General features: G+C 58.9%; 2 protein-coding genes across 2 annotated transcripts; one reads left to right on the top strand and one right to left on the bottom strand.

The window, feature by feature from the left end:
* Positions 1-138: 138 nt before the first annotated feature.
* Positions 139-15,726, top strand: MED16 (mediator complex subunit 16). Its single transcript, XM_020890283.2, is given in 18 exon segments — positions 139-397; positions 1,044-1,177; positions 1,535-1,639; positions 1,641-1,713; positions 2,274-2,381; positions 2,633-2,802; positions 3,374-3,805; positions 4,444-4,549; positions 6,230-6,385; positions 6,624-6,835; positions 7,502-7,708; positions 8,579-8,789; positions 9,155-9,288; positions 9,444-9,636; positions 10,118-10,334; positions 11,605-11,688; positions 12,184-12,324; positions 13,448-15,726. Coding segments are annotated over 15 exon segments (2,490 nt in total). The 5' UTR covers positions 139-397; positions 1,044-1,177; positions 1,535-1,579; the 3' UTR covers positions 12,311-12,324; positions 13,448-15,726.
* A 1,250-nt stretch (positions 15,727-16,976) lies between these two features.
* CFD (complement factor D) lies at positions 16,977-19,388 on the bottom strand. Its single transcript, XM_020890304.2, has 5 exons — positions 19,093-19,388; positions 18,319-18,475; positions 18,085-18,229; positions 17,740-17,997; positions 16,977-17,196 (listed from the first exon to the last, which is right to left on the bottom strand). Exons 1-5 carry the CDS (start codon positions 19,148-19,150, stop codon positions 17,035-17,037), a joined length of 780 nt encoding a protein of 259 aa, XP_020745963.1. The 5' UTR covers positions 19,151-19,388; the 3' UTR covers positions 16,977-17,034.
* Between the last annotated feature and the right edge of the window lie 533 nt (positions 19,389-19,921).

Genomic DNA, 19,921 nt, shown 5'->3' with positions numbered 1-19,921 from the left:
TTCAATCGTAGCTTAATCTAAGGCGATTATTCACTTAAATTGAGAAACTGTTGTTTCCACCAAATATAACGCAGATGTCTGTTGGAAAGCCACGGTCGTATGCAAAATACCCCGGAAGCGGGGCGGAGCCACTGCCGTCCCAGAAGTCTCCGGGAAGCAGCCGGGCTGCGCGGGAGACTAGTTGGTTCTGGGAAGATGGCGGCGCTGGAGCCGGGGTGTTAGAGCGAATGCAGACGGCAGCCTCCTTCTCGGTGGGCGTACAGGCTGGTCCAGTGAGTGCAGGGCTAGGTGCTTGGGCAGTCGGCCAGCCTCCGGATGGCGCCGAGGCTGCTGGGATTGTGAGTCGGAGCAGGGCCTGTGGAGTCAGAGGGCGGTCCTGGAGAGCAGGGGGTGCTGGGTACGCTCCCTGAGTGCGCTGGGCGTGGTCTGGGGGGTCGTGGCGGAAATTTAGGGTGACTTGAAGCGTCCTGGGGTGGGCGGTGGAAAATCGGGGAGGGCCTAAGGTTGTACCTCCCCGGGGAGGGCCTGGGATGCATTTGAGGCGGGGCTTAGGGACTGTCGGGTGGGTTGGGGAGGGTCCTGGGTGGCCTGGTGTGTGGAAAAGGGGCTTTGGGATTGTTTTGAAGACTTTGGTCCTAGGCCGGGCCTGGGGACGCCAGGGACAAATTGAGAGTGGGGTCTGAAAGCACATTTTGTAGGGGTGGGGCCGGAGGGCTTTGGGGACAGAGCTTAAAAAGACTGCTGCTTGGGCTTGTGGGCGGGGCCTCAGTGTTCTGGGGCGGGGCTTTAAGGAGCAGCGGGTAGTGTGATTGGGAAGGTGAAAGGAAATAACCTTAGTCGCTGCTGGGCGCTAAGAGCCTGGGCGCTAAGAGCCTGCTGAGAAAGCCTTCACTGTCCCTTTCGGTCCCTCTGGAAGCCAGGCCCCAAGTTGCTGCCTAACCCCCACCCTGCCTTCCTGCCTCTGTCTAAGGCAGCCTCACTGGTTCTCCTGTGTCCACGGGTTCCTTCTTAAGAGTAGACCTGGGTCCTACCTCTTGTCACAGCTTACACTGTCCCCGTCACTGTGCACCTGAACCAGTGCCATCACCTCTACCCCATCCCTGAGCCGTGCCTTCCAGACAGCCAGAGGGACCTGTGAAACAGAAACAGGCTTCTTGGGGCTCCCATCTCCCTCCAGGTGAAACCCCCAGGCCCTGCAAGACCCACCTCATCCCCTCCCCATCCTTACCTTGCTCCACCCCCGCCCCCACACTCACTCTGTTCCTGCTTTGCGGCCTGACACTGCTTGAGCACCCCAGACTCAGTCAAGCCTCTGGGCCTTTGCACTGGCTGTTCTCTCCACTTGACATGCTCTTCCTCCCAGCTGCATGGATTGATCCCTGGCCATGCTTGTGTAAAACGCAGCTCCCCGGCCACACACTGGGCAGGGGTTGAGTCCACTTTGTCCCCCGCGGTAACCAGCATCCACCACTGCACTCGGGGCCCTGCAGTCACCTTGTGAGGATGGATGACAAGCCTGTCTTCCCTCTTGTAGGAGCTGGTGACTGTCCTCCCTGTATGACCTTGGCAGCTGGGCGCCATGGACCTAGCTTACATCTGTGAGTGGGAAAAATGGCCCAAGAGCACCCACTGCCCTTCAGGGTCCCCTGGCCTGCACCTGGTCCTGCCGCAACCTCATCGCCTTCACCACGGACCTGCGCAGCGATGACCAGGGTGTGTCACCCCCCATCCCAGGCCCCCTCATAGGGCCCTCCCCCCCAGCTCCCATGGTGTTTCCTCCTCTGAGACGGAGGTGCTGAGGGGCACAGAGATAACCTTGAGGAATGGCCACGGCTGCGGGGCACTGGGGAGGGAGGACGGTGACCGCTTGTGGCTTGCTGAGGCTCCTTCAGGAGTTTTCCAGCCGCATGTGTCACCACCACCTTTGCGGTGCACTCTGCCGCAGGGCTGGTATTCTTCCCACCACAGAACAATATGCACTTCTTAGAGGGAATTAGGAAAACGTGAAACTTAAGGATGAGGAGAACCCTAACCTTCCATGGAGCAACACCTGCTGTTACTGTTTTGGGTCCATTTTGAAAGCACAGTTGTAACCTCACAGGAGGCGGGGTCATGGGCCTGCTGTCTCCCCTCGGGCTGCCTGTGTATAAATCTTTTTCTGGAGTCCCTGCAGCCAGGCTTTGACGCTTCCTGATCGGCTTCGACATCCCGATCCCCTGGGGTGGTCAGGCACCAAGCCGTTGTTGCCACACTGACCTCACTGTCCCTCGCAGACCTGACCCGCATGATCCACATCCTGGATACTGAGCATCCCTGGGACGTGCACTCCATCCGCTCAGAGCACAGCGAGGCCATCACCTGCCTGGAGTGGGACCAGTCCGGTGAGGGCGGCCTGCCACCCTGAATGCCAGGGCTGCCTTCTCTGTCTTCCTGGCCTTGGCCCTGGGCTCAGAGCTGGGACCTGAAACCCTGACCTGTGCCTTTGAGGCTTCTGCTCTTCTCGCCCCTGTTTCTGGACTCGCCTGTGCTGGTTCCTTGCTTTACGACCTCCAGGCCAGCCCGCCCAACCCTGATGAACTGCAGGGATTGGGCTTGTGACGCAGGTTTGCCCAATCTCCCCCTTTCCCCCCAGGCTCGCGTCTGCTGTCAGCTGATGCTGATGGGCAGATCAAGTGCTGGAGCATGGCTGACCACCTGGCCAACAGCTGGGAGAGCCCCGTGGGCAGCGTGGTGGAAGGGGACCCCATCGTGGCCTTGTCCTGGCTGCACAACGGCGTGAAACTGGCCCTGCACGTGGAAAAGGTGGGTGTCCTGCCTGGGGGAGCAGGCCTCAAGCCCACGGAGGGCTTGGCTCCTCCTCTCATGGGGCCAGGCCGTCACACCTGCCACCCAGTTGTCAGCCTCTGTGTTGCCAGCAGCTCCTACGTGGTTGATGTGGTGACAGCCCTTGATTCTTGTCTGCACCTGGCTTGCTCTGTGCACTGGCTCAGGCCATGCTCCACACTGCCCACACAAGGAGCCCCGAGTGGCTGAACTGAGCACTTGAGAACACTGGACGTCTATCTGGCCCTAAAGAAAACACGGCTGACTGCTGTCCCTTGTGTATCTAGCTGTGTCCTCCTTATCGTGTCCTTGGACATGCAGACAAGGACACTGAAGGTCAGAGAGGCCCATGTCACCCAGTGCTCAGTGGCTGAAGCCGAATCTGACCTCAGGCTTGGGCTCTTGAGGCTTCTGCTGCCTGGTTCCTCTGTGTTCCTGAGGGTGCGGTTCCCAGGAGGGGTTCCTCGGGCCATGAAGATAGACCCCTAAAGGCCGAGCGTGACCTGGGCGCCCCCACCCCCCTGCAGCTGACCCCTCCCCTCCCTCACAGTCTGGTGCCTCCAGCTTCGGGGAAAAGTTCTCCCGCGTCAAGTTCTCACCATCGCTCACACTGTTCGGGGGCAAGCCCATGGAGGGCTGGATCGCTGTCACGGTCAGCGGCCTGGTCACTGTGTCCCTGCTCAAGCCCAGCGGGCAGGTGCTCACCTCGACTGAGAGCCTGTGCCGGCTGCGCGGCCGCGTGGCTCTGGCCGACATCGCCTTCACAGGTGGTGGCAACATCGTGGTGGCCACAGCGGATGGCAGCAGCGCATCACCGGTGCAGCTGTACAAGGTGTGCGTGAGCGTGGTCAACGAGAAGTGCCGCATCGACACCGAGCTCCTGCCCTCGCTCTTCATGCGCTGCACCACTGATCTCAGCCGCCGCGACCGGCTGCCCGCCATCACCCACCTCAAGTTCCTGGCCCGCGACATGTCAGAGCAGGTGAGCCCGCCCCGCCACCTCGAGGCTAAACCCACACCTGGGCCGGACTGCTCCCTCCAGAGGCTCCTGCCTTTTCCAGCTTATAGAGAGACCGCATCCCTGGCTCATGGCCTTTCTTTCCATTTTCACAGCCAACAGTGCAAATTTCCCGTCTCTCTGCCTCTGACTCTCTGCCTCCCTCTTATAAAGACCCTGTGATGACTCCCCCTGGGGAATCCAGGGTCATCCCTATCTCAGGGGCCTTAGCTTAATCCCTGCTGCCAAGTCCCCTCTGCCCCATAAGGTGATGTATCCACAGGTCCCAAGACCAGGATGGGGGGGGGGTCTCTGGGGGCAAAGTTGAGCTACCTGCACCAAGTTCTCTGAGGTCCCTCATAGCCTTGTGCTGACCAGCCCTAGCTTCACCAGTCCCTGATGTGTTTCCCTAGTACCTTTGTTTCCTGCCAGGGCACCATGGATAACTGCCCCTAGCACAGCACAGCACTCCCCAGGGGAGTGTGGGCAATGGGTGGGCAGATGCAGACGCAGGCCAGGCAGACCTGGGTTGGACTCACAATGGCATGTGAGCTCCAAGACGAGCTAGAACCCCGCAGAGGCCATGGGCTGTTCTAGGCCCCTCACCACGCATCCACCCCTAGGTGCTGCTGTGTGCATCCAGCCAGACGAGCAGTGTGGTGGAGTGTTGGTCACTGCGCAAGGAGGGGCTCCCTGTGAATAATATTTTCCAGCAGCTCTCACCGGCTGGTGAGTCACCCAGGTGGCCAGGCACACTCAGACTACCCTCGGTATAGCGAGGCGGCGCAGGGGTGACCTGAGTTTGCTAGAACGTGCCCACCTCTCCCTCCCTCTCTGACCTTGCACTCACGCGGAGCCCCACATCCCCACCAGAGGGGCCTGCTTCCTGACAACCATGTGGCTGAGATGCCGGGGGTGAACCACGGCCACATAGCCCAGGGGCGTTCCCGCTGCCAGTAGCGCTTATGGCCCTGGAGTGACTGGCCTGAGTCAAGAGGCCCCTGAGATCCATCCGCCCGCAGGTGGGTTACATACGCTGCTCCACACGGCCCCAGAGGAGGTGTGTGAGGATGGTCGGGCTGCACCTCCTAAGTGGGGTCCTGGCCCTTCTCGAGTCCCAGGCTGGCCCTGCTCCCCACCTGCCCTGCAGTCCCGCCCTGGGACCTTGTCACAGTAGGACCAGACTTCACGCAGAAAGCCCTCCCGTCCTGGTGGAGCCTCTTCCCGAGGCAGGCATCCAGGTGCTGAAGGGTCTCTGCTGAGTTCACCTGCAGCCCCACCCCACCCCTTGTCCCAGCCTTGCAGCCCTGTGGGCTCTTAGACCTGCCTCTCCTGTCCCTTCCTCCTCACCTTTGCCCACACTGATCTCCCCCGGGCCCCACTCTACCAGCCACCGTCCAGCCTACAGTAGAGGGGGTGGCCTGACTTGGGTGGACAGTGGGTCCAGGTAGACTCAGGCAAGCTGTGCAGCCTCTGACAGCGGCCACTCTCCTCTGTGACCTAGTAACGGCCAAGGCTGTCAGGAAGCCAGTGTGGGCGGCTGGTGCGGGCCTGGCCTGAACGTACGCCCTCTCTGGGTACCGCCATGGCTGTCACCTTGACAGCTCTGCTCAGTGCCGCCCCTCTCTGGGCCTCCGTCTCCCTGTGGCATGACATTTTCCAGGAGACCCCTCATGCTGAGATGTCTGGGGCAGAGCTCTCAGGACAGGTGGGCACAGAGGCGTGCTGTCACAGCCAGCCTCAAACTCTCACAAACACAGCTGAACACTCCTGGGTCGGGCTGCCTCACTACTCTGGCCAGCTTCCCTGAGTCTGCTGGCCCCCCAGGGCAGCTGGAATGCTGGCCACCGGCTGGGTGCCTGGGCTTGTCTCAGAGTCACCTTAGTGTCCAGGCACCTCTGCCCACATCATGCCCACAGCATGCAGGGACCAAGCCCGGATGGATGGAAACCACCCCGCCTCTTGCTGGGGGGCTTTGTTGTGGCACTGAGGGTGTGGGTGCCGGGAGGGGCCTGTCTGTCCACCTCCTGAGGAGAGCTGGGGTCCACCCAGGACCTCTCGGACCACAGGGTCAGAGAACCCTGTGCAGACCAGCCAAGTCCACAGGAGAATTGTGGGGTTTGTATGGCAGCAAGGTCTGGGATGGGTTCCCCTCCTTGGCGTGTTGGCTCCTTTGAGGGTACAAGGTGGCCACCCCCGTAAGTTGACAGCCTCTTGCCCAGGCAGACACCTCTTCCCATCCCTGTGAAGGCCCACCAGGCCCTGTGGGGGCCCCCCCACCCCCCTTCCATGCTCCTATGAGCTAGCTGGGGCCCCCAGGAGGGGAAGGGCGCTGGGTCCAGTCCACCCTTGTTGTGTTTCAGTTTCATCTTCATTTTGTTGCCCCTTGTCCCCCACACCCCCTTTCAGTTGGCGACAAACAGCCCACAATTCTCAAATGGCGGATTCTCTCGGCCACCAATGACCTGGACCGTGTGTCTGCTGTGGCGCTGCCCAAGCTGCCCATCTCGCTCACCAACACTGACCTGAAGGTGGCCAGTGACACCCAGTTCTACCCTGGCCTCGGTACAGTGTCTTGGGGTTCCTGGGGGTCAGAGGGAGGAATGCACTGTGACCTCACCTCCAGTCTCAGTGTCATGGGAACCTGGCCCAGTGTTATGTCAGTCCTAATGGGGGTGAGGACACTGCTCTTGATATCCAGTGAGCTTGAAAGGCTATGAGGTTGCTAACAAGCTGGGCACGGTACAGCCACTTCCCATTGTCCAAGGCTGGGCTCGGCCGCTTGACCTGCATGTGCCCCCAGGGCTGGCCCTGGCCTTCCACGACGGCAGTGTCCACATCGTGCACCGGCTCTCGCTGCAGACCATGGCCATCTTCTACAGCTCCGCCGCCCCGCGCCCCGTGGACGAGCCGGCTCTCAAGCGCCCCCGGACCACAGGCCCCGCCGTCCACTTCAAGGCCATGCAACTCTCCTGGACCTCCCTGGCCCTCGTGGGCATTGACAACCACGGCAGGGTCAGTGCTGTGCTAGGGGTGCCAAAAGTGAGGGGAGCCCCGTGCCTCTGTCTGTGGGGTGCGGTCATTGTTGCAGGGTGAGGCCTGTGGCCTGCGGGGGTCACGCAGGAGGTGGGGGCCCTTAGGGTGGCTTCTCCTCACATGTCGGGTTCTAGTTCCGACCCCCCCCCCCACACCTTTCCCCCACATGTGCAGCAGGTGCCCTGTGTTGGCCTCTTGGCTCTAAGAGGAACCCGGCCGTGGCCTGTCAGGAGGACAGGTGCCTCTCACACCCACTCATACTTGCTTACACACATCTACATGTGTTTACACACTTGCTCACACATGCATGTGCCCCCTACTCCCCAGGAAGTAGCTATCGGGCAGTGCACCTACTTGGCCCTGCCCTCAGCATTCTGGGTGGGCGGGGTACGGATGGGTTTGGCATGGTGGGGAGGACCATGTGGCCCCCAGGTAGACTTGGAGGTCTTGCCACCCCACAGGCGCACCCTTGGTGGGAAGGGCTCCGTTCATGCCACCTGGACAGGCTGTGGCTCTGTAACCCTCCCATGTGACAGGAGATCAGGCAGGCCAGGACCCCACATGGGCTGAGCCCTCCTTGTCCCTGGCGTTCAGACTCCCATCCCCTCAAGACCCCGCCTCTCACGCCCCGTCCTTTGCCCACAGCTGAGCATGTTACGTATCTCGCCATCCATGGGCCACTCACTGGATGTGGGGCTGGCCCTGCGGCACCTGCTCTTCCTGCTGGAGTACTGCATGGTGACCGGCTACGACTGGTGGGACATCCTGCTGCACGTGCAGCCTGGCATGGTGCAGAGCCTGGTGGAGAAGCTGCACGAGGAGTACACGCGCCAGAAGGCCGAGCTGCAGCAGGTGCCAGCTCATCCCCTCCCTCCCCTAGGGCCCCCTTCCTCCCTGTGGGTCAGATGGCCCACTTCGCTGCCTTCTCAGCCCGGGAGGGCACGGTTGCGGGCCTGGCTGCACCTGCCTCTGCGTGTCAGTGGAGGCCTTTGCCCCTGTGTTAAGAACAATGACCTCGAGTTTTAAAGATGGGAGGGGCAGGGAGAAATGATCCCCCAGACGCCACTGGGCGTAACTGCAAACCTACAGCCTCCCTGAGGTCAGCACTGCTAGGAATCCGGAATTGTCCTCTGTGCCCCAGTCTCCAACACCAGGAGGAAATAGGAAGGAGAGGTCTCATGGTTTTTAGCAGCCCACTCAGATGTGCGAGGGCTCAGACGTCCGGTGCTCAGACATGAGAGGGCTCAGATGTGAGAGGGTGCTGCCAGCGTGAACTGCACAGGAGGGAGCTGGCTTCAGAGCCAGGAACCCCGCTAGTGACCAACCGCTCAGTGCTCAGCTGAGCTGTGTGTGAGCATGTTGATGCTTGCAGTCCTTCAGTCATGGCATCCCGGGAGACATCAGGGTCAAGGAACGAGGTGGGGTAAGGGGCAGAGCAGCATCCCTGCCCCCACCCACTTCATGCCAGGCACCCCAAAATCGTTAGGGATCCCAGATGTGGCCCTTTGACTCCCGATTCGGGATCCCAGATGCGGCCCTTCAGCCCCAGGGCAGACCCACCCACAGGTTGAAACCCTGCTGTCCTGTGAGGGAAGGTTCTACTTGATTTTTCCAGAAGGAGGGCAAGGTCCAGAGGTTTAGCCCCTTGCCCATTGTGCCCAGCGCCTTGCTCTGGCCCCACCCCGAGGCGCAGGCTCCACCCGCTCACGTCCTGGCCCCCAGGTCCTGTCCACCCGGATCCTGGCCATGAAGGCCTCACTGTGCAAGCTGTCTCCCTGCACGGTGACTCGCGTATGCGACTACCACGCAAAGCTTTTCCTCATCGCCATCAGCTCCACGCTCAAGTCACTGCTGCGCCCGCACGTGCTCAACACACCTGACAAAAGTCCTGGCGACCGGCTGACCGAAATCTGTGCCAAGATCACAGACGTTGGTGGGTCCACCCTGCAGGGCATCCTGGGTCCCACCCCCACCCTCCAAGTGCCCTCGCTGTCTGCCAGGGAGGATCTCTCAGGTGTCTCGCATGTGCAGCCCTCCCACCACCACTGCCTGTGGGGACACATGGTGGCTGTTACTGGGAACAAAGATGAGGCAGCCTGGGTGGCATCCCCAGGGGCACTGTATGTATGGGCGCCTGGAGGCTGGCAGGAACTCCAGGTTGTCCTGCACAAGGGGTCCAAGGGGCGTCGGGGTGTCCTGAAGTCCTGTGGTGGGTATCTGGAGCCTCTCCCTCCAGCCCTGCCCTCCAGGGCCCCCGTTTGAGGTCCCAACCTCCCCTGACTGTCTGTCCCCTCCCAGACATTGACAAGGTCATGATCAACCTCAAGACGGAAGAGTTCGTTCTGGACATGAACACGCTCCAGGCACTGCAGCAGCTCCTGCAGTGGGTGGGCGACTTTGTGCTCTACCTCCTGGCCAGTTTGCCCAACCAGGTGTGCCCCTCCACCCCACCTCCTCCGGCTCAGCTCTTCCCAGAAGCCCCACTTCCTTGGCCCCACCCCTCCCCAAAGGCCATCTGACGCCAACTCACAGAGGTCCTGGAATGCTGAAACATGAAAGCGCACAAACAGAACCTTCCTCCCCATAGGGCTCCCCGCTGCGACCAGGCCACAGTTTCCTGCGGGATGGCACATCACTGGGCATGCTGCGAGAGCTGATGGTTGTCATCCGCATCTGGGGCCTGCTGAAGCCCAGCTGCCTGCCTGTGTACACGGCTACCTCAGACACTCAGGACAGCATGTCCCTGCTCTTTCGCCTGCTCACCAAGCTCTGGATCTGCTGTAAGACACCTGCTCCTCTTCTCTCATTTCCCCACCAAAATACAAGCCCTGGCTGAGTCCCCCCACCATAATATAATCTCCCATAGGTCAAATTTGCTCTGTTGTGGCCCCCCTACTGCTTCCCCAGCACCTGGCACAGATCCAGGCACAGCGTGGGTGCTCAGTAAACCTCAGCCACTCTTAAGCTCCTAGTTGTTCTGTGTCGTGTTTCTGGGACCAGGCTCTGTCATTGTTGCTCCCTGATGCCAAGAAGGGCACCCAGGACTTGCTGCACATTTTTTAAATGAAAATAAGTGGGTCCCCATTTTACAGAGGAAAGGACCAGGCCCAAGAAGGGGGAGGAGCTTCCCAGGCTCCTCACGAAGTCAGGGCAGGGCTAGGGCCTGCACCTGGCACTCTGTGAGCCTAAAGGAGGCTGTGATGCCTCCTGGTGGGCAGGGGCGCTAAGCATGATGTCCTGTGTCCCCTGCTCCCCCTGCAGGTCGTGACGAGGGTCCCACAAGTGAGCCAGATGAGGCGCTGGTGGATGAGTGCTGTCTGCTGCCCAGCCAGCTACTCATCCCCAGCCTTGACTGGCTGCCTGTGAGTGACGGACTGGTCAGTCGCCTGCAGCCCAAGCAGCCCCTGCGCCTGCACTTTGGCAAGGCCCCTGCTCTGCCTGGTGGCTCCACCGGCCTGCAGCTGGACGGCCTCATCAGGTATGCGCACCCACCTCTGACTCAGGGCCCTGTATACCCTTTCTTCCAGAAGGGTCTCCCCTAGACCTGCCTGACATTCCCCCTCACATGTCTGTCTCAGGGCCTGTGCCTGTGCTGCGCCTGCTGCTTCCTTCCAGCCTGACCTGAGTGCTACTCCCAGTACTCCTCCCCTCCCTTGCCCCTGATATTCCTCCTTGCCCCCAGACTCCTCCCCTCCCCACCCACCTCCCCTGCCCTGTCACTTCCTCCATCCAGGCACTATACTGTACTAAAGTGTACAGGTCATCGGCTTGTACTGATTTGTGTCCTTGCTTGTCCGAGTGAAGTCATCTTCCCCCTGGCCTGTCTCGGCCCACATGGAGGGCCCATGTCGCCAACTTTGGTTACTCGGGCTCCAGCCGCTCTGGAGCTCAGGTTCACACCCCAAGCCCCCACCATAAATCGCACTGCAGCCCAGAGTGCCTGGCAGGTCCCAAAGCCCCAGGAAGCAGAACACTCTTAGGCAGACCTGGCTGGGAGTGACCTCGGGGGCCATTCTTTGAATGTGCGGAGTCCAGAAAGCCCAGGCCTGCTGAGGGAGCAGCACCCTGGGTGGAGGATTTGTCCCCACTTTACAGGCAGGTAAACTCAATCTCCGAGGTGCAGTCCAGAGATAGACACCAGGCCAGAAGGCAAACCTAGGACCCCACAGGCCACCTCCCATTCAAGGTGTCATGGGATGGATTATCAAGTAGTCCTTTACTGGGGAGAGTCCTTTACTGGGGAGGGGCCTTAGTGTCCCCACAGCCCCCCTCCCCCCTGGGAAGACTCTGGGCCTTCCTCCTCCACTTCCGGATTTTCTTTCTCATCTCTAAAGCCGTGGGAGGAACGGCCTGATGAATCACACACTGTGGTTTGTGCTCGAGTTTCAGGAAACACTTTACACAGAGAGGTGGCTGGTCGCCAAAGGGCTTTCACACTCTCGGTTTTCAAACTTGTGTGATACGAGTGCCCCAGCCTCAGGAATCCTGATGGGCTTGCCCCACTCTGCTCCAAGCGCCACCCTCAGTGGGGGCCTGTGGACAGAGGTTGTGTAGAAGCCCGGCTCCTGGATTCTCTCTGTTCTCACACACGCTTTGCTTCTAGGAGATCGGCCTGTACGGCTGTATGTGTGCATGCGCTTGTGTCTGCATGTGCGCATGCGTGTGTGTGCATGCACGTGTGCGCCAGTGCTTGTGTGCATATGTGCATGTACACATCCCCGAGCCTTTCCCCTGCTCATCTCCATCAGGGCGCCTGGCCAGCCCAAGATGGACCACTTGCGGAGACTGCACCTGGGCGCCTACCCCACGGAGGCCTGCAAGGCCTGTACCAGGTGAGCAGCTGCAGGAGACACGGTTCTGCTCCGCCTCCGGCAGCTTCCCAGCCCACAAGCCAGGGTCCCAGGAGTGTGTCTCTCTGGGGCTCCTTGGGGCTCCTGAGCGGGTATCCCTGGCGGTCTTCATAAAGGGTGGGGCCGAGGTAGGGGGGTGGCGGCGAGTGGCTGGCCCAAGCCTGCCCTCTTGGGGCTCCCAGTGACCTGACAAGGGCAGAAATGGAGGAGTGACCGCCTCAGTGCTGCTCTGTGCAGATGTGGTCCTGCTTGCTGCCAGATGACCCCAGGGTCAACCACTAAGGTTGGCCCAGCCTCTGTCCACTCAGGGAAGTGAGGGGTGGTATTGAGTGGGGATGGAAGGATGTGGCATAATTAGCTCACTGTGGGGGTGTAGGGTTGCAGGGAACACCATTCCTGAGGTGGCGTAGCATGTGCCAGGCCCTGTGGCTACAGCTGGCCTGCCTAGCATCCCACCCACTTTTACTCTATCTGCAGGTGCGGTTGCGTCACCATGCTCAAGTCACCCAACAAGACCACCGCCGTCAAGCAGTGGGAACAGCGCTGGATCAAGAACTGCCTGTGTGGGGGGCTCTGGTGGCGCATGCCCCACAGCTACCCCTGACTGCATCCCGGCCTGTAAGTGCATTCTTTTTCTTTCTTTTCTTCTTTTTTTCACTTGTTATGGTCTTTAATTATTAGTTGGATAATTTTTTAAAAGTTATTATAGTAAGGATTACAGTGTTGTTTCTGGCATATAGCACGGTGATTGAGTCATATGTATACACACATGTTCTTTTTCATACCTTGTCCATTATGGCTTATGACAGCATATTGAATGTAGTTCCCTGTGCTGTACAGTAGGACCTTGTTGTTCATCTTTCTTATATGTAGCAGTGTGTATCTGCTCATCCCACACTCCCAATTTATCCCTCCCATCTTTCCCCTCTGGTACTGTAAATTGGCATTCTTTGTTTCTGTTTTGTCAATAAGTTCATTTGTGTCATATTTTAGATTTGACATGTAAGTGATATCAAGTGATATTTGTCTTTGTCTGACTTACTTCACTTAGTATGATAATCTCTGGGTCCAACCACTGTTGCTGAAAATGGCATTATTCTTTTTTATGGCTGAGCAGTATTACATTATATACATATGTACCATGTGTTTGTCCATTCATCTGTTGATAGCCCTTTAGGTTGTTTCCATGTCTTGACAGCCGTGAATGGTGCTACAGTGAACATTGAGGTGCATGTGTCTTTTTGAATTATAATTTTGCCTGGATATTTGCCCAGGAGTAAGAATGCTCATTTTCTGAGGAACCTCCATACTGTTCTCCACAGTGGCTGCACCAACTTATATTCCCACCAACAATGTAGGAAGGTTTCCTTTTCTCTATGCCCTCACCAGAATTTGCAGACTTTTTAACTATGGCAATTCTGACTGGTGTGAGGTGATACCTCATTGTAGTTTTCATTTGCATTTCTTTAATAATTAGCGATGTGAAGCACATTTTCGTGTGTCTGTTGGCCACCCATATGTCTTCTTTGAAGAAATGTCTCTTTAGATCTTCTGCCAATTTTTTTGATTGGGTTGGTTTTTTGACATTGAGCTATATGAGTCGTTTGTATATTTTGGAAATTGCACCCTTGTCAGTTGCATCGTTTCCAAATATTTTCTCCCATTCTGTAGGTTGTCTTTCATTTTGTGTATGGTTTCCTCTGCTGTGCAAAATGTCAGTGGATTCCTAATGAACTTACAGGAAAGCCATGCTGTCCCCTTGCCGGTGACAGAGCAGCCACGTGCTCCAGACCTTCGTTGGGTGTTCTTAGACACCACCACCCTGGAACTATGCTTTGGGGGCCTTGTCTGCTGCGCCAGCACTCGTGTAACCGACAGGGCCAGTGAGGACAGAGCCTGAAGCCTCAAGTTGGCACCTCAGCCCAGCCGTCGAGGCTTTCTCCCTCGGAGCCTGTTGATTTACCTGGGAGGAGGACCTGGCCATGTGATCACCCTGCAAGGTGGTGACTGATAGGCTGGGGCCTGCCCCAGGCAGAACCACGGCAAGTGCTGCCCCTCAGGACCCCAAGGACCCCTAGGTCCCAGTTCAGAGGGTCCAGGATCTGAGGGCTCTGTGCTTTAGAACATGACACATGAATCTGCCAGGCATCCAGTGGCCACTGTCAAGGACACCATCTGGGCGTCAGCCTTGGGTCCCCCACCTGTACCTGTCACTGCTGTCTCTGACATGGGCAGGCCCCAGAAACATCCCCCTGGGCAGCAGGTGTCTTGTCGGTGTCCTGGGCGCCACCCCCCACAGCCCCTCCCCCTTCACACGCATGGGGTTCTGTGCCTGTGTGTGTTGCTCTCCTGCTTGGCCAGCATTTATTGAGCACCTCCTGTCTACCAGTTGCAGGCGTCCCAGTGGGGAGCAGTGGACTGGACGTGGGCGGGGGCTGCTTCCTACTGCCTGGGTTCCTGTACACAGGAGTATCTCTGTCTCTTCTTTCTCTCTGCCTCCCTGCCTTCCTCCCCTCCCCCACCAGGTTTTTGGGAGCTCAGGCTGTGGCTCCCAGGGGTCCTGCCTCGCCAGCAACCATTCTTACCGATTATGTGGCTCCCCAGGGCCCGGGCACAGTGCCTGCCTGTTAAGCGGTAATTGCTTCTCTTGTTTTCCTTCTGGAGGCTCAAGGGAGGGCAGGCCGGGTAGGCGCCCTGTGGAGGTCAGCATGCTGCCCGCTGTGTCGGGCTTTCAGGGACTGGCAGCGCTCCAGGGGCCCCATTACCTGAGCCAGTTGCCCACCTGCCTGTGGCCCCAGCACTCAGGGGTGTCCATGTCTTGCCATCTGAGTAGTGCTTTCTGCAGGGACCTTTGGGGTACCCCCCACCCGTGCTGCTGCTGGTGCCCCAGCCCCTTGGAGAAATGGGCCTGAAATGGGCAGCCTCTCTGGTGGAGCGGCACATGGCCCAGGTTCTTGCATACATTTTCTCAGCCTTTTACCTCATCTGACTGTATATTTTTTAAGCCACTTGCCTTTCTCAAGTCATTCTAAAGTCTTTAAAGCAGCTACTTGTTTTAGAAAAGTGAGCGTGTTTCTTGCACTCATTTCATTGCTTTAAGGTTAAATTGTGGGGGTTTACACCACACCCACCATCCTCGGATGGTCTCTGGAGGACGAGTCCTAGGCCCTTCCCCTTGGACCTGCTCCGACCCATCCTGTGCAGGGGAGGTGGTGCCGGCTGACCTGAGGCTGGTGGGACCTGGCCTGGCTCCTGGGCTGCCTCCTAGAGCCTCTGGACACCTGCAGGCTGGCCCCTAGGGTCTGGTCATCCAGGGGGTGGAGTAGGGACACCCCTATGCCCGTGTGACCCCGACCCACACAAACCAAGTGAGATGAAGGGGATGGGATGGCTCAGCGTCACCGAGTTCAGGGCAGCTTGTCACTGAGCGGTGGATGACCAGGGCGCCCATGAGCTGCTGTGACAAGCCCAGTGGGCGTGCCCATGCCCGGCTGTCCAGAAGCGTCAGGTCATCTGACGGCCCTGTTGGAAGGGGGTTTGTGGGTGGGGAGATTTCCTTGCCCCTCATCCTTCCCCCATCGCGTGTCCACACAGGTCCCCTTCTGGGGACAAGAGCAGGCATTCCTGTGACAAGAAGAGGCAGTTCGGTCCCTCCGATTGCATGTCTCCTGTGCCCTCAGTCTCCTCAGAGCCGGGCCCACGGGACCCCATTGTGCTTGAGGAGGCTGAAGACACCATCCTCCAGATAGAAGTGGAAGCGGAAGCCCTCCAGGGTCCCAGGGTTCCAGGTGACTGCAGCAACGTGCCCCCCTCCCCCCAATCCCACCTGGGTAGATGGTAGGAGCCTGTGTCTCCCCCTGGAGGCCTACAGTCCCCTCCATCCCCACCCGCCCCACCAACTCCATCTGGTTCTGCTCCAGCCACTGACCTCAGGGGCCATTGCTCACTGTTTTATCTCATCTGTACCCCCAACTAGTATTGCCAGATAAAATGCAGAAGGACAGTTAAGTCTGAATTTCAGATGGACAATGAATGGTATTTTAGTCTAAGTCTGTCCCGTGGGACATGGGACATACTTAACAAAATTTTCCAGAAACTCTCATGTAACTGGACAACCTGCATTTTTGTTTGCTAAATCTGATAATCCTACTGCTCCACCTACCAACTGGATCATTTTAGGGCCACTCCCCAGTGTCTTGACTTAATTCAGGAAGTAACCATGGGACGAGTGAGTCTGTGATGGCTGACTGACCGGCAGTTACATTTTCCTTTCCGCTGTCACTTAAGTGCATGCAGCTTCTTAAATCCCACATAAAAAAAATTCCTGAGCACACTGAGGAGAACCCCCAGCCCGTCCTCAGTATCACTCAGAAGTTCTATTTGTGCATCCGGGAATATATGACCCGGTTGCTATGAGCAGGGCTGGGTCTTAGCTGTGTCTCAAGAGCTTCCATGTGAATGAATGCTTCATAGCAGAAAAACACCTGGCCAGTTTCCAGTTCCAGTCCCTCGTGAGGCATATGACCATTTCTCAGACCCTCAATCTCTTTATCGACCAAAGGGAGGTCAGAGGCTCCTTTTGTGGGTCAGGCTTTAACACCTGGGGCCAAGTAGGTGCTGGGCTTCAGTGGCCCTTTATCCGGGGGTGGGAGGGCCCAGGGCCTCAGTCCCTGGGTTCTGCCCTGTCATCTCGCAGAAGGGTGAAACCAAGACCCAGGAAGGTGGTGAATCATCTAGGTCCCCAATCAGGGGGGCTGCTCTGGGACATCAGTCAGCTTTGGACAGTCAGTGAGCCACACTGCACGTGGGGACAGACTGTGAACGCAGGCAGGTACCTTGCTCTGGGCTGAATTCCAGGCTGCTCAGCAGAGTCACACAGTGTCTCTGAGCGTTTCCCCATTTGGGACACGGTTCTAAGAATACAACCTGTCTGTGTACCTAGATCTCAGCCCAGAGCGGGGTCTTGCACACAGTAGGCCTTCACATTCCTCTTGGGAAGCGGGAACCAAGGGGACACTACCCCACCCACACCCCTTGCTAGGTCTCAGGGCACTTCTATTTCCTAGGAAGAGTAAGGGCGCCACCGTGTGGCTGAGGCGTGAAGTGAAGCCAGGCTTGAAGGGCGTGGAGCCTCCGGACTTTAGCCCGAATGTCCCTCCTTCAGGCAAATCTCAGCTTTACCATCTTTACCAGGACTCCGCCGCCCCCTCAGCCTGACTCACTTCGGTCCACTCCTGCAGGCAGCGTGCAATTAATAAAGGCGGATCGGGTGCAGGAATGGATGATTTTATTGCTCGGGCCCCGTGACCGCAGCCTCTCAGGGGCTCCTTAGGCGGTTGCGCCCTCAGCCATGACGCCGTCGATCCAGGCCACATAGCTCGCCAAGCGCGTGTAGATACCGGGCTTCTTGCGGTTGCCGCAGACCCGTGAACCCGAGGTGACCACGCCCTCGGCCACGCTGCCGCACACTAGCGGGCCTCCAGAGTCGCCCTGCGGGGAGCGGGGTCGTGAGGTCCGGTGCAGGCCCGCCCTCCCGCGTTCTGGTTCGGCTCCACTAGAGCCTGCTGCTTTTCCAGCCTGTTCCAATTCCGCTCAGCCCTGAGGCCCCAGTCATTCCCTCACTCGTCAGTTTCCCCAGGGTCAACCTACTGCCGCGCATCAAGGCCGCGCCTACGGATTTCGGTTCCACCTCTTTCAAGCTCCACTCCACCCTCCGTCCCAGTGTCTGCGCAGCAGCCCCTCGAAGCCTTCAAGGTCGGGTCCCAATGCATCCACATCTTCTCCCAGTTGTTACCTCTCCTCCCAACCCTTTTTTGTCCTCAGGCCAGCCATGCCCGCCCAGCGTGTCCTTGTGCGCAGCCCCTCTGCTGGGCCCGCCCTCCAGCATACCTGCCCTTCTCTGCCCAGTCCCCAGGGCGCCCCGCCCCTCTCCTGGACCCACCCCCAACGGGCTGGTCCCCTCTCTGCCCCGCCCCTCTACAGGCCCCACCCACAGCAGGCCTGAACCCTCTCTGTCCCGCCCCGCCTGCGAACCTTGCAGGTGTCCCGGCGGTTGCTCTCCGCGCACATCATTCGCTCAGTGATGGTGCCGTCGTGGTACGTTCGCAGGTTGCAGGTGGCGCGGTCGAGCACCGGCAGGAGTATGTGCTGCAGGCGGTCGGGTTTCCGGCCGGTGTGGCTGACCACGCCCCAGCCCGCCACGTCGCAGAGAGTGCCCGCAGCCACGTCGCGGTCCTCGCGCTGCCATGGCAGGAGCTGCACGTCAGGGCCCAGCACGGCTTTCTCAGAGAGCTGGGGGATGGGGCAGAAGCCAACGTTAGGCCCGGGGCAGGGCGGAGCCCCAGGGCAGCGGGGGGACTGCGTCTAGACGCGGCAGACCTGCAGCAAGAGTAGGTCGTGGTCGATGGTCTCTGGCCGGCTGCCCGGGTGGGGCACTGCGCGGAGCACGTCGTACAGGCGCTTGGAGGGCTCCGGCTGCGACAGGGAGTGTGCGCCCAGGAGGACCTGCACCTTCCCATCGGCCCTGGGAGTGGGGTGGACGCACATCAGAACCACGTCCCCGCCGCCCCGCCCCGCTCCGCTCGGCCTCATTCTTTGTCCTGGGCCACTCACACGTCCTCCAGGCAGTGTGCTGCGCTCATCACCCACTGCTCTGCTATCAGGAAGCCTCCGCACACGTGCTTGCCGTTCACCTGCACGGATGCCATGTAGGGCCGGGAGTGGGATGGAGCCTCCTGGCCACGCAGGATCCGGCCACGGGGCTGTGCCGCTGGAGGTGGGCAGGTCAGCGTGAGGACTTTGGTGACTTAGGTGACTGCAGCCTAGCCCTCAGGATCCCCCGTGGACCCCGCCCTCCGGTGGCTGTAATACCCCCTCAGACCTGGAATTCCATCCTGCAATCCTCCCCAACAGAGTTACAACCTCCCGGGGCCCCAGGGAGGAACGTCTGAGAAGACATAGAATAAGGAGTGAGGGAGCCTGGGGAAAACCCCATGCCTACACACTGGGCCTGATGGCTTCAATTTAAACACGAGGAAAGCTGGGCCGCCCAAACTCAACATCTCTGCCAGCATTTGCCTCTCGGTTTGCCAGTGTGTGGAAAGCTAGATGCAAAGTTTTAAGAGCATCCCCTGGCAGGCAAGTGGTTGGGACTCTCACTGCCAAGAGCAGGGGTTCAATCCCTGGTCAGGGAATAAGATCCTGCAAGCCGCTTGGCACCGCCAAAACAAAAAACAACCCCCAAATCCCTAAAGTTTGGAGAATTCCTTGGTTTCCAGAGCCTTCTGTTCATGTGGGGCTGGGGAATAGTCCTGTTTGATGAAGGGGCCACCTCGCTGACTGCCCTGCAAGCTGGTGGCCCCCACTGGTCATCCCACATCCACTCACCACACAGGGCTGTCCCGAGGAGGATCAGAACCACCAGGTGCAGGGTGCGGTCTGCCATGATGCCGCCGTGGCCTTGACACTGACCCAGGCAGGACCCTGGGGGTGCTTTTATGAGGCTGGAAGGAGGCGGGCACTCCCACAGGCCCTATCTGCCGGGTGGGCATCAGCCCAGCTGGAGAAAGGGAAGCTGCCTGTCCATTTTCCCCAGGGGTGCGGTTCTCTCCCACGGACTTTGTACTGAGTATAGATAGGCTTCTGAGTATGCCAACTACCCCTGTGAGCCTGACCCAGGGCCAGCCCTGGTGTGGAGAGCTGCCCCTTAGATGGGCAGCGGGCCGAGCAGAGGGATGGACCCACCCTTAGCCCCCCAGCCCAGTCCCCCCTAGTGTCTATCCAGCTCCAAAAGTTTCGCAACAGCAGCTGAAGACCACAGTCTGTAAACAACCCACTTCCTCCTTTTCTGCTCCTCCCTTCTTTCTCTTCCTCCTACAACTTGGAGAAGAGGTCAGGTGGGGGTGGGGAGAGGTCATCCAACACCCTTGTTCCCACTGGTTTGGCTCTGGAGCTTGATATCCCAATAAGTAGAATATGGGAAAAGTGATGTGTAGGGGTGGCTGGAAAGACTGGATACAAGTGACAGAAAAACCAAGGCAAACTGGGTGGAATTTTCAACAAGGAAATTACATGGAAAGTTCATGGGTCCACCTTCAGCTATAGTTTGATCCAGGCACCTGAACAAGGTCAGGTCTCCCTCTGGTTCCTCCTTTCCTCCTTGATGACTTTTTTCCTCAACAGACTTCATTGTTGTGGCCCCAGGAGCCCTAGACTC

The sequence above is a fragment of the Odocoileus virginianus genome, chromosome 3 (assembly GCF_023699985.2).
Source record: "Odocoileus virginianus isolate 20LAN1187 ecotype Illinois chromosome 3, Ovbor_1.2, whole genome shotgun sequence".
Taxonomy (NCBI): Eukaryota; Metazoa; Chordata; class Mammalia; order Artiodactyla; family Cervidae; genus Odocoileus; species Odocoileus virginianus.
Note: the sequence above shows the minus strand (reverse complement) of the source record. Positions and strands in the feature narration are given on the sequence as shown.